Source organism: Carlito syrichta, unplaced genomic scaffold (genome assembly GCF_000164805.1).
Source record: "Carlito syrichta isolate Samal-C Ts95f unplaced genomic scaffold, Tarsius_syrichta-2.0.1 Scaffold314306, whole genome shotgun sequence".
NCBI classification, from domain to species: domain Eukaryota; kingdom Metazoa; phylum Chordata; class Mammalia; order Primates; family Tarsiidae; genus Carlito; species Carlito syrichta.
The window spans coordinates 359,422-373,292 of NW_007258402.1; the positions used below are offsets into that span (position 1 = coordinate 359,422).

At 37.8% G+C, this 13,871-nt stretch overlaps 1 protein-coding gene across 3 annotated transcripts in view; it reads right to left on the reverse strand.

The window, feature by feature from the left end:
- The window catches only part of SACM1L (SAC1 like phosphatidylinositide phosphatase), a 65,991-nt gene that overhangs the window by 21,334 nt on the left and 30,786 nt on the right, over window positions 1–13,871 (reverse strand). For all 3 annotated transcript variants that reach the window (XM_008071393.2, XM_021719206.1, XM_008071394.2), the window contains 4 exons: window positions 11,481–11,582; window positions 8,453–8,538; window positions 6,638–6,724; window positions 6,065–6,133 (listed from right to left, as the gene is read on the reverse strand). In XM_008071393.2, the coding sequence (XP_008069584.1) occupies window positions 6,065–6,133; window positions 6,638–6,724; window positions 8,453–8,538; window positions 11,481–11,582 (344 nt within the window). The remainder of the gene's footprint in view (window positions 1–6,064; window positions 6,134–6,637; window positions 6,725–8,452; window positions 8,539–11,480; window positions 11,583–13,871) is intronic.

The following is a 13,871-nucleotide window of genomic DNA, read 5'->3' on the forward strand; positions in this document are numbered from 1 at the left end:
CGAAAAAGATATTCTGTGCAAATAATAATAAAATGAGGGCTGGAGTAGCTATAGTAGTATCAGACAAAATACACTCTAAGAAAAACACTGTTACAGGAGACAAAAAAGAACATTATATATCAATAAAAGGGTCAATTTGCCAAGAAGATACAACATTATAAACATATATACATCAAACCATCAGAAACTGAAAATATAATGAAACAACACTGATAGAACTGAAGAAAAAAACTGAAATTTTTATAATAATAGTTAGAAAACTTCAACATCTCATTTTTTTTTTTGAGTTGGGGGTCCCACTCTAGGCTGAAATGCAGTGGCATCATCATGACTTACCACAGTCTCAACCTCATGGGCTCAGATGATCCTTCTGCTTCAACCTCCCAAGTAGCTGGAACTACAGGTACGTACCACCACACCCAGTTAATTTTTTTTAATTTTGGTAGAGACAAAGTCTCACCATGTTCTGGGATTACAGGTAAGAGTCATGAAGTTCAGTCCAACACCCCATTTTCAATAACAGACAGAACAATCAGACAGAAATTGTAAAAAAAAGAAGAAGGAAAAAAATGTAAAAATTAAATAACACAACACATTCTTAAACAATCATTGAGTCAAAGAAAAAACTACAAGAGAAATTAGAAAATAGCTGAAACACATGAAGTTAAATATATCAAAATTTTGAAACAAAGCAAAATCAGAACTAAGAGGAAAATTTAGCGTAACAAATGCATACATTAAAAAAGAAAGCCTCAGTCAAATATGGTGGCTCATGTCTGCAATTCCAGCACTTTGAGAAGAGGAGGCAGGAGGGTTGCTTGAGCCCAAGAGTTTCAATCAGCCTAAGCAACACAAGCAGACCTCATCTCTACTTAAAAAATTAGCAAGGCAGGGTGGTGCGTGCCTGTAGTCCCAGTTACTCAGAAAGCTGAGGCAAGAGGATCACTTGAGTCAGCACTGGAAGCTGAGTCTGCGGTGAGTTGTGGTTGTGCCATTGCACTCCATCCTGGGCAACAGAGTGAGACCCTCACTAAAAAATTAAAATACAGGCCAGGCTAGGTGGCTCAGCCTGTAATCCAGCACTCTGGGAGGCCAAGGTGAGTGGATTGCCTGAACCCATGGGTTCAAGACCAGCCCTGGCAATTTGGCAAGACCTCGTCTCTACAGTAAATAAATAAATAAATAGCCAGGCGTGGTAACATGCACCTGTAGTTCCAGCTACTTGGAAGGCTGAGGCAGAAGAATCACCGGAGCCCAACAGGTCGATGCCGGTGTGGCCATGAGTGTGCCACTACACTCCAGCCTGAGCAACACAGTGAGACTCTAACTCAAAAAAATAAAAATAAATAAAATACAATAAAATATGACAATAAAAGTAAAAAATAATTTTAAAAAATAAAAACTAAGAAAAAAAACCCCCTCAAATCAATAGCATAACTTTACACCTTAAGGAACAAGAAAATTAAGAACAAACTAAACCCAAACCTAGTAGGAGGAAGGAGGCAATAAAGATTAGAGCAAAGATAAATAAAATAGGGGTGGGGCTCGGTGGCTCAGCCTATAATCCCAGCATTTTGTGAGACTGAGGGGAGTAGATTGCCAGAGCCCACGGGTTTGAGACCAACCTGGGCAACTTGGCAAGACCTCGTCTTTACAATAACTAGAAAATTAGCAGAGAGGGGTAGCACACGCCTATAATTCTGGCTGCTTGGAAGGCGGAGGTGGAAGGATTGCTGGAGCCCAGGGGGTCAATGCTGGGGTGGCTGTGAGTGTGGCACTGAACTCCAGCCTGGGCAACAGAGTGAAACTCCAACTCAAAAAAAAAAATAGAGAATATAAAAATAACAGAGAAAGTCAACAAAACTTAAAGTTGATTTTTTAAGAAAGAACTACAGGCCAGTGTGGTGGCTTACACCTGTAATCCCAGCACTTTGGGAGATGGAGGCAAGGGGACTGCTTGAGCCGAGAGGTTCAAAATCAGCCTATGCAACTTAGTGAAACTTCATCGCTACAATAAATAAAAAAGTTAGTTGGGCATGGTGGCACATGCCTGTGGTTCCAGCTAATTAGAAGGTTGATGAGAAAGGATCACATGAACCCACCAGGATGAGGCTGCAGTGGTTGTGAGCTGGCCACTGCACTCCAGCCTGGGTGACAGAGTGAGATGACGACTCAAAAAAAAAAAAAAAGTACTACAAAACTGACAAATTTTAGCTAAAATGAAAAAAAGGGACAAGACTCAAATTACTAATATTTGGAATGACAGTGGGACACTACTACCAATTTCTGAGAGATAATAAGAATTATAAGAAAATAATACGAATTATAAGAGAATACTATGAACAACTGTATGCCAACAAACTGCATAACCTAGATTTAGAAAAATTCCTACAAATACACAACCTATCAAAACTGAATCATGCAAAAATAAAAAACCTGAATAGACCAATAGATAGCAAGAAATGGAATCAGTAGTGAAAACCCTCCTTACAAAGAAAAACCTGGACCAGATGGCATCTCCCAATGAATTTTACAAAAAGTTTAAAAAAGAATAAACAACAGTCTTCCCTAAACTCTTCAAAAAAATTGAAGAGAGAATACTCTCTGACTTATTCTGAGGCTAGAATTACCCTGCTATCAAAACCAGGCAAAGATACAAGAAAACTACAGATCAATGTCCTTTTGAATACTAATGTAAAAATCTCCAGCAAAACAGCAGCAAAACAAATTCAAAGGCATATTAAAAAATTATATAGCCAGGCATAGTGGCTCACACCTATAATCCTAGCACTTTGGGAGGCCAAAGTGAGAGGATCTGAGCCCACAGGGTCGAGACTAGCCTGGGCAACTTGGCGAGACCTCATCTCTACAATAAATCAAAAAATTATCCGGGCATGGTGGCACATGCCTGTAGTTCCAGTTACTTGGAAGGCTAAGGCAGAAGGATCACCTGACCCCAGTAGGTCGAGGCTGCAGTGGCCGTGAGCGTGCTACTGTATTCTAGTCTGGGTGACAGACTGAGACTCTGACTCAAAAAAACAAAATTATATACTACAACAAGTGGGATTTATTCCCAGAATGCAAGGATGAGTCACTATTCAGAAATCAATGTAAATACACTACAATAATAAAATGAAAGAGAAAAAAAATCAGATGAGCATCTTAACTGATACAGAAAAAAGTATTTAACAAAATTCAACATTCTTTCTTGATAAAAACGCTCAACTCAATAACCTAGAAATAGAAGGAACCTTCTCTACATGATAAAGGTTATATATGGAAAAACTCACAGCTAACGTTATACTTAATGGTGAAAGACTAAAAGTTTTCCCCCCTAAGATCAAAATAAACAAAGATACTTGCTTTCACCACTTCTATTTAACATAGTAGAAGTTCTAGCCAGAGCAATTAAGCAAGAAAAAGAAATAAAAGGCATCTAAATTGGAAAGAAAGCAGTGAAATTATAAAAATTCCACAAAAAAGCTGTTAGAGATAATAAAGTCAACGAAGCTGCAGCATACAAAATCAATACACAATAATCAGTTGCATTTCTTGCAATAACAGTGAAAAAAATCCAAAAAGAAAGTCAAGCAGACAGGCCAGGCATGGTGGCTCACACCTGTAATTCCAGCACATTGGGAGGTGGAAGCAAGATATTCCCTGAGTTCAGGGGTTCAACATCAGCCTGAGTAACATGGTGAGACCTTGTCTCTACAATAAAATAAAAAATAAAAAATAATTAGCTGGGTGTGGTGGTGTATGCCTGTGGTTCCAGCTACTTGGAAGACTGAGGCGGAAGGATCACCTGAGCCTAGCAGGTGGAGGCTGCAGTGGCCATGAGCATGCCACTGTACTCCAGTCTGGGTGATAGAGGCTCTGACTCAAAATAAAAGAAAATTAAGAAAACAATTCCATTTATATTAGAATCAAAAGAATACTCAGGAATACAGGAAAAAAATACTCAGAAATAAATTTAACCAAGGAGATAAAAATTGTGTACACTGAAAACTATAAAACATTGCTGTAAATTTTATAAATACATGGAAAGACATCCTTGTTCATGGATTGACAGACTTAATATTAATAGTGACAATATTATTCAAAGTAATCAATCCGCAGATTAAATACAATCTCTATTAAAATCCTAATGGCATTTTTTGCAGAAATTAAACACACACACACACACACACACACACTAAAATTCATATGGAAGCCGGGCTCGGTGGCTCAGCCTGTAATCCCGAGCCTTTGGGAGGCTGAGGTGAGTGGATTGCCTGAGCCTGCGGGTTCGAGACCCGCCTGGGCAACTTGGCGAGACTTCATCTCTACAATAAATCAAAAATTAGCCAGGCATGGTAGCGCGCGCCTGTAGTTCCAGCTACTTGGAAGGCTGAAGCGGAAGGATCGCCGGAGCCCAGAAGGTCAAGGCTGCGGTAGCCGGGAGCAGCCACTGCACTCCCGGCCACTGCACTCCAGTCTGGGTGACAGAATGAGACTCCAACTCAAAAAAAAAAAAAAAATTCATATGGAATCTCAAGGGACCCCAAATAGCTAAAACTATCTTGAAAAAAGAAAAAGGAGGAAGTTGGAGGTCTTACACTTCCTGATTTTACTTATTACACAAAGCCACAGTAACCAAAACAGTGTTATAGGAATAAGGACAGATACACGGACCAATAGAACAGAACAGGAAGCCCCAAAACAAACCCTTGTATACTCGTACAATTGATTTTTTACAAGGGTGCCAAGACCATTCAATAGGAAAAGGCTTTCAACAAATGGTGCTAGGAAAAGTGGATAACCATATGTTAAATAATAAAGGTGGATCCTTACCTTACACCATATACAAAAACTAACTCAAAATGGATCAAAGATCTAAATTTAAGATCCAAAACTATAAGACTCTTAGAAGAAAATGTAGGGCAACTCTTCATGATATTGGATTTGGTGAAGATTTTTTAGACATGACACAAAGAGTACAGGTATCAAAAATACATATAAGTTAGACTTTATCAAAATTAAAAATGTTTTGCAAAGGACATTACCAAGAGAGCTAAAAAGATAACACAAAGAATGAAAGAAAATATTTGCAAAGCATCTATCTGATAAGGGATTAACATCGAGAATATATAAAGAACTATAACTCAACAACAAAAAACAAACAACCTGATTAAAAATAGAGAAAAAACTTGAGTAGACATTTTTCCAAAGAAGATATACAAATGGCCAATAAGCACATGAGAAGATGTTCAAAATCACTGGTCATCAGAGAAATGTAAATCAAAAAAAAAACCTCAATGAGATACCACTCCACACCCATCAGTATGCTTATGATTTGAAAACAAAAAACCAAAAAAAAACACCAATTCCTGGCAAGGTTATAGAAAATTTGGAACCCTAGTGTACTGCTGGTGGGAACATTAAATAGTGTAGCTGTTGTGGAAAATACCATGGTGGTTCCTTAAAAAAAGTTAAACACAGAATCACCTAATGATCCAATAATTCCACTCCTAGTTATAGACCTAAAAGAATTGAAAACAGGGACTCAAATAGATATTTGCACAGCAAAGTTCATAGCAGCAATATGCACAATAGTCAAAGTTGGAAACATGCCAAACATGCCAAACATCTACCAACAGATGAAATGGATAAACAAAATGTGATATATATACAAATAAAATACTATTTAGTCTTAAAAAAGAAATTCTGATACATGTTAAAACCTACATGAAACATACTAAGTGAAATAAGCAAAACATAAAAGGATAAATATTGTTTTATTCCACTTACAGGGGGTACTTAGAATAGTCAAATTCAGAGACAGAAACTAAAACAGAATTACCAGGGGCTAGGGGGAAGGAGGTAATGGGAATTTATTGTTTAATGGATACAGAGTTTCTGTTTGGTATGATGAAAAGTTGTAGAAATTAACTGTAATGATGATTGTACATTATGAAACAATTTGCCATTGAATTGCATACTTAAAAAAGTAACTTAAATGTTAAATAAAAGTTAGGGGGTTTTTGTTTGTTTGTTTTCCCCAAGAATCACGTAAGAAACATACCAGATTGATTATGACTTGTTTTCCATAAATAATTACTTGTGAATCAAAATGCCTTTGGAAACCATCCATCTAAAGGGAAAAATAGTTACATATTTTATCAGAGTACATTATAGAAATATTTATAATATTTTTAAAAGAACCTCCTTAAATGTTCTATTTCTATATTCAAGAGAATAAAATCAGGATGGGGACTATGTCTTCTAGAGATTTTAAATACCATGTAATAAACAGTAATTATAAGCTGTTTTACTCTGGGCTGTAATACTACCATTTAAATTCTGAGTACAACCTCAGCAGAATATACTAAGTACTCTAAATAGCATGAAGTTGCAAATCTTACTAAGATCTCTCAAATCTGTATTTGTTATCCAATCAGTTTGCTCTTCCATATTTCGAATATGCCATCTATGTAGCCCTTTGATTTAGAGGTTCACTGTTTGCCAGAACCAAAGAGAAGGGCTTCAAAGATGCTGAATTCTGGTTTACGGGGAATACATACATTCTTTATTTGCAAACTATAATGCAATTGAGCTTCTGTTTTTAGCCAATAAAAAAAGCACAGAAGATACATACGTGATTTGCTACTTTGTTGATCTGTGGCAATGGTTTGTACTTGAGGTTTGGTCTCTGGGACCAGAAAATAGGTATTGATCCTCGAGTCTAAAAGAAAAGAGACAAACGTGAAAACAAACACACACACACACACCCACACACACACACACTTCTCTCAACTTATTGTCAGGGAGATATATATATATATATATATTAGCAAATTTGCAAGGAAGAAAATAATAATACAACATATCAATTACAAAAGAAGTTCACATATGCCTGCTCCTAAGGTTTATATTTTATGAGAATACACTTGTTTTTTTCCCTTTAGTTTTATATGCATGGCACTTGTGTAGTAGATATACCCTAAATTCTACAATAAATCAATTTTTCCACAAGTTAAAATTAACACATTATAATCTGGCATTATAAAAACATTAGAAAATTGCTTTATTCATTCTCAAATGAATACGAGGTCTGACCATTAAGTTCATGAACTTGCCACTGTGCACTTACGTTGGCAACACTGTACAAACCACTCGCTAAGGTTTCATAGCCTTGGTATATCAGTGTCTCACAGCTGTGTTAGTGTTGACATGTGACTGTGTCTTGCTGAGTGGTGTTCATTATTATTGCATGTTTTTATGTGCTGTCAAGAGAATGTCAGAGCTTGAATTAGAGTGACAAACAAATATTACATTTCTTGTTAAACTTGGCAAGAGTAGATGTGAAATCATGTTAGTCCAAGTTTATGGAGATAATGCCATGAAGAAAATGGCAGTGTACAAATGGATTACATGTTATTTCTGAGGTGAGGGAAGGCATCACTGATAGAGAGGTCAGGATGGCCAATAATTAGCAGAATGGACAAAAATATGGCAAAAATTCACGTCAAAATCATCAGCTGACTGAGAGAAGCATAGCAGACCAAATAAATATTGATAGAGAAACAGTTAGGAAAATCTTAACTGAAAACCTCGGCATGAGAAAAATGGTCCCGAAGGAACTCTTGCATTTACGACAATGCACCAGCTCACGTAGCACTGTCTGTGAGGAAGTTTTTAGCCAGTAAACAAATAACTGTATTGGAACACCCCCCCTACTCACCTAATCTGGCCCCCAATTCCTTTTTTCTTCACTTGAAGATAAAGGAAATATTGAAAGGAAGATATTTTGATGACATTTAGGATATCTAGGGTAATGTAATGACAGCTCTGATGGCCAATCCAGAAAAAGAGTTCCAAAACTGCTTTGATGGGTAGACTAGGCCCTGGTGTCAATATATAGCTTCCCAAGGGGGTAATTCGAAGGTAACAGTAGTGATATTCAGCAATGAGGTATGCAGCACTTTTTCTAGAATGAGTTTGTGAACTTAATGTCAGACCTTGTATGTATAACATAGGAATATGTTTGGCCACTAATGCTCTGGAGCAGTAAGTAACCCACACTCCATAAGGAGGCAACAGAAGAAATGTGGTATTATTTCACAGCAAAGAGCAAGGCAGGTGAAGCCAATCATAAGTCACTGGCTTGTCCTGTCAACACTGCCCTGAGTAAGTCTAAAAAGTTAAACAGGTGCCTCCATTTCCATAACACCCCTTGCAGCTGCTACCCTACCCTCTCCTTTAGAAATTTAACTTAAGGGAAGGGAAATTCAGCAGGTCAGTGATAGATTAATGGACTACGCTTTTTTCAGTTAAACTTTTTCCATACTGTAGACAAAGATATTACTTAAGAGCAGAGGGAAAGGAAGAGGAAAATTTCAACATGACAGAAAATTTCAATCCAAGCAGAAAAGGCCAACTGGCCATCTGCCCAAGATACATATTAACTTGCCTGTACAAATGAAGCTTTGCTCCCATTGTAGTGCACAATTTGCTCTGTTTCTACAAAGTTAGCTGCATGGCCTTCTGAATCAATTCCTAAATAGAAAAGAAATAATGAATTAACTATATTTATTACATAAGAAAATCATAAATCAGAAATCCACTAATTCAGATTAACTTGGAAAGAATTTAGTCAGTGCAAATTAGTGGAAAAGTAATTATAAAAATAAAATTCAAACAAATGCATTATATATGATCAGAACTAATAGAAACTCACTCAAACAGCCTTCAAGAGTAGTATTAAAGACCTATTAATAGATGAAGTTGGTTTCTATTGAATACACCAATTGTTCACACACACAAAACTCCCCTAATAGTGCTCCTCAAACTTGAGACATCTTTTAAAGAAAAAGAAAAAAAAAAAAATTCTCAAGGACCCAAAAGCTAGTCCATAGATTCTAATTTGAAAAATATTAGCGGCCACTGCACTCCAGTCTGGGTGACAGAGTGAGACTCCAACTCAAAAAAAAAAAAAGAAAAGAAAAATACTATTTTGAAAATTAAAACCATCAATTTAGTGATCATACTAATAACACAATATTAAATGCAAATATAAGCTATTATATTAAGTAATATTTAGTTATAATAATGCAAATGATCTCCGGCAAACACTTCTTATACTGACTTCAATTATAAAAATAAAAACACAAAAACTGTATGTGATCCTCTATAACTCCATGAATATGCCCACAAAACCTAGTTTGAAAAGCACTGCTCTGAAGCATTTACAGAGTCTTGATTGATGACGGTTAGTCCTTTCAAATACTTGAAGCATTCCTTTACAAACTTGTTTACGTGATCTTTTTTACTATGAAAAGCTTGCTAAGAAGCAAAAGCAACTTTTGAACCAATCTCTAACCCAAATTATCAGATTGTCAGAAAGAATTTGATGGATTTTTAACTGCCCCAAATGTTTACTATATTTTCTGACCTATTTCTCAAATATAACATTTGGAGGTATGTTTGAGGTATCCATGTTTTTGTCAATATACTAACAGAAGGGATAAAATTATTGAGTCAAATCAGCAATGACACAACTTCTCAATACTTGTCAGAAGCATAGGCTATGCTTGTTTCCTTCCATAATTCCTATTAAGGAAAAATATGCAATTACTTTAAAAAGTGGAAGTAAAACGTAGAGAGAGAAGAGAGAGAGAGAGAGAGAGAGAGAGAGAGAGCGCGCACGCGTGCGAGAGTGTGTGTGTGTGTGTGTGTGTGTGTGTGTGTGTGTGTGTGTGTGTGTGCGCGCGCGCACGCGCGCGCGCGCATGTGCGAGTGTGTGTGAGAGAGAGAAAGAGAAAAATGTTTAAGAAAAGATCCAGGACCTGTTAAGACAAAAAAAAGGCTCTACAAAAGGAGGAGGAAAAGAACACACATCTGTCATTGCATAAAGATTATCAGGAAGGATAAACAAGAAACTAACAATATGATTGCTTGTAGGGGGGTAAGAACCGAGTAGATGAAGTCAGAAAGAGAAATATTTTTTGCTACATTAAAAAATACACTTTTTAGCTGGGCTCGGTGGCTCAGCCTGTAATCCCGCGCCTTTGGGAGGCTGAGGTGAGTGGATTGCCTGAGCCCGGGCAGCGAGACTTCATCTCTACAATAAATCAAAAAATCAGCTGGGCGTGGTAGCGCATGCCTGTAATTCCGGCTACTCAGAAGGCTGAGGCGGAAGGATCGCCGGAGCCCAGCAGGTTGAGGCTGCGGTGGCCATGATCATGCCACTGCACTCCAGCTTGGGTGATAGAGACCCCAACTCAAAAAAAAATAAAAAATACACTTTTTGATATTTGAAATACGTAAGTGCACTATCTAGTCAAAAAATTTAATTTAAAAGTGTTTCCATCCAATAAAATGTAGTTATAAAGGAGTTGCTAAGTCTGATTTTGGTCTGTGATCTTGCCCAGGTCGCTCACACAATATCTTTCTTCCTCTGCTATGAGAGAGAGTAACCAAATAATCTCTACAACTTCCTGCCCCAAACTATGATTTATTTATTGGCCGATAGGTCATAAAATATTCTGACATATTCTGTTTTTGTTGGGTTTTTTTTTGAGTAGGAGTCTCACTCTGTCACCCAGGCTGGAGTGCAGTAGCGCATGCTCACGGCCACCACAGTCTCAATCTGCTGGATTCAGGTGATCCTTCTGCCTCAGTCTTCCAACTAGCTGGAACTACAGCTGTGCACCACCACGCCCAGTTAATTTGTCTTGATTTATTTTAGAGACGAGGTCTCACCAAGTTGCCCAGGCTGGTCTCAAACCCCTGGACTCAGGCAATTCTCTTACCTCTGCCTCCTAAAGTGCTGGGATTACAGGGGTGAGCCACCCTACCCAGCCATATTCTCATATTCAAGTTTAAAAAATAGAGAGTAATCCCCTTGGGTCCCCTCCCACTCTTAGAGCTTTTCTGTCCTCTCAATAAATTGTACTTTCAAAAAAAAAGAGAAAGGTTGGAGAAACTTCTTTTCGTAATGACAGTAACCTTTACTGCAGATGTTAAAAGGTTGGTTTGAGCAAATTGCCATGTTACTTGTACAAAGCCTAGAGAATAATATAAGAATGTAAATGTTTACAAAGCTGAGGGCACAAAGTTAAATGTCTAGCTTTATGCATGTAAAAACTCCAAAAGCAATACAAAAAAATACTTACATTAGTTTAGGTTATTGAAAACTACACTACTATGCTGAGTTCAGCAGTACTTTCAGAAATCTAGCAAACAACATGATCAGTTCCTCTTAAAGCAGCCTACAGTGTCACATTAACATTTGCAACATAATTACGATAACTAGAATAAAGCACAGTAGACCTACCTAATTATTATAATGAAGCGGGAATAAATATTTAGCAAGGCTATCAAATGATAATTAAAACAAATAAAAAACAAAAGGTTATATTCATGTCACTGTAAGACAAAACGTTAATTAGTGATAAATATGAACCATAACTGAATCGTGCTGACAAAATTAATCTCACCTCTTACATAATAGCGCACACCAGCTCTGAAACAACTCCTCCTCGAGATGAGAATCCAATCAAAGTATTTTCCATTAATAGAACATGAATGCATGGTAATAACTCAACTACATTAAGAAAAATATAACATATAATAGAAATCATACATATTATTTCTAGATTCAATTTGAATCTATCTACCAAAATAAAAATGAGTTGTCTTAAAGAGAAAAAAAAGACAGGATATACAAATCTTAGCTGGGTGTGGTGGCTCACACCTGTAATCCCAGTACTTTGGGAGGCTGAGGCAGGAAGATTGCTTGAGCCCAAAGAGTTCTAGGCAAATTTTTTTTTGGTTCTTCATGAACAATCACAAGCCTTTAGTATTGGAACCTTTCACTGTAAAGTTTTGTCAAGTCAGTAACCCTATGACATATAAACAATAGACTTAAGTGGTTTGCTACAGGGTTTTTCTCCCTAAAGGTTCCCAAGATTCATTCATACACTACACAAAGCAGTAGTTTACTAATCTTCAAAGTTACATGCAATCTGTAAGGATCACACCACAAAAGACCAAATTCTTCTGTTAATAGAACCTGCAGTGTTCATAGTTTGCTCTAACATGGCACTGTCAACACTCTGTAAAGATATCCTGGTATGAATGTATGGGGTATGCATAGGAGAAGTGCTGGCAAATTCACATGAGACCATCAAATAACTTTCAAAATGGTGATAACAAATGACGTCAGCAAGATGAGCTGAGTTGCTAATGAATCATCCCTCTCGATTACCTTGTATCAGCAGACTTAAAAATGGCTCTTCCTGAGCTTCCAATTCATTCTCCTTCAAAACCCACAGCACTAGAGAAGAGTATGAGGCAGTATTTATTCACTTACCCCAATTATCTATTTTGAGCCAGGGCACAAAGATAAATAAGACATGAGCCTGCTCTTAGAGAGCTATATCTAGCAGAGAATATGACTGTGCTTAATGAATCATTTTCCTGATTATAAGACAAAAATACACATATACTTTATTTATTTATTTATTTATTTTTGAGTTGGAGTCTCACTCTGTCACCCAGACTGGAGCCTCGACCTGCTGGGCTCTGGTGATCCTTCCGCCTCAGCCTTCCAAGTAGCTGGAACTACAGGCACGCGCTACCACGCCCGGCTAATTTTTAAATTTATTGTACAGATGAGGTCTCGCCAAGTTGCCTGGGCAGGTCTCGAACCCACAGGCTCAGGCAATCCACTCACCTCAGCCTCCCAAAGCGTGGGATTACAGGCTGAGCCACTGAGTCCGGCTTCACATACACTTGAGAATCCAAAAAGCATAGAAGGAACAAGACGAAAACAAAAATACTGAATCCCATCACCATGAGATAATTTTTAAAATGTGGGTTCATTTACTTCTGACCTTTTATAAATGACTCACTCCCAGGACCACCCACTCCCACTCTCCAGGATGCCCATTTTACATTTCTTCTCAACCTGCACACTCCTCCCTCATCTTATTCACAGTCGATACTGTCACTTTATATTTCACTGTAAAAATAACAGCCCTCCACAGGCTCTCACCACATTTAGACATCTGCCAGCATCCACATCCACATATCTGGTTCCCTCCTGTGGTGGTAGACAAGCAGTCCACACCAGGCCCTCTACTACTGCACTAGATTCCCACATTCATGGACATCACTCCCCAGCATGCACCTTCACTAATTTCCCCTTCTCTAAAACCTTTCTTACCGGTATTTGGTAATATCCCTCATGTGGGGAGGAGAAAAGGGAAGAGCAGGAACCTAACGTGCTTCCTCAACAGCTGTCATATTTAATGACCCAGCAGCATATCAGCTGGTTTACATCCTTTTCTTAGAAACATTATCTTCACTTGCTTCTGCGACATTACTCTCACCTGGCTGGTTTTCCTCTTCCCCATCTTCATTTCTCTGACTTTTAAACCTTGTATGGCCTGTTCTTTTGACTCACACTTTGGTTTCCTCACTTCAGAAGTCTATTGACCTCACTGAGGCCTACCACTTCATGGCTCTAACATTCTTTTCATTTTCTAACCCTACTCATGTTGCCTTCTCTTTTTATTGAGACCTTTCTCTTCTTTATATACATTCCTTCCTTTGATGATCTCATTCAGCTTCATGGCTTTAAATGCCATATACCCTGAGGACTCCGAATTGATGTCTCCAGCATGGACTTCTCTCCTGAACACCAGTCCCATTTATCAGATTGCCTACTTGACATCTTTATTTAGATATCTACAGAAATTTCAAGCTTAACATGTCCAAATGGAACTCAGGATACTCTTCTGCCTCTCTCCTACCTCCAGACTCTTCCCTGTCTCAGAGGATACTTCCTTCCACTTACTCTGGCCAAGAAACCTAGAGTCATACTA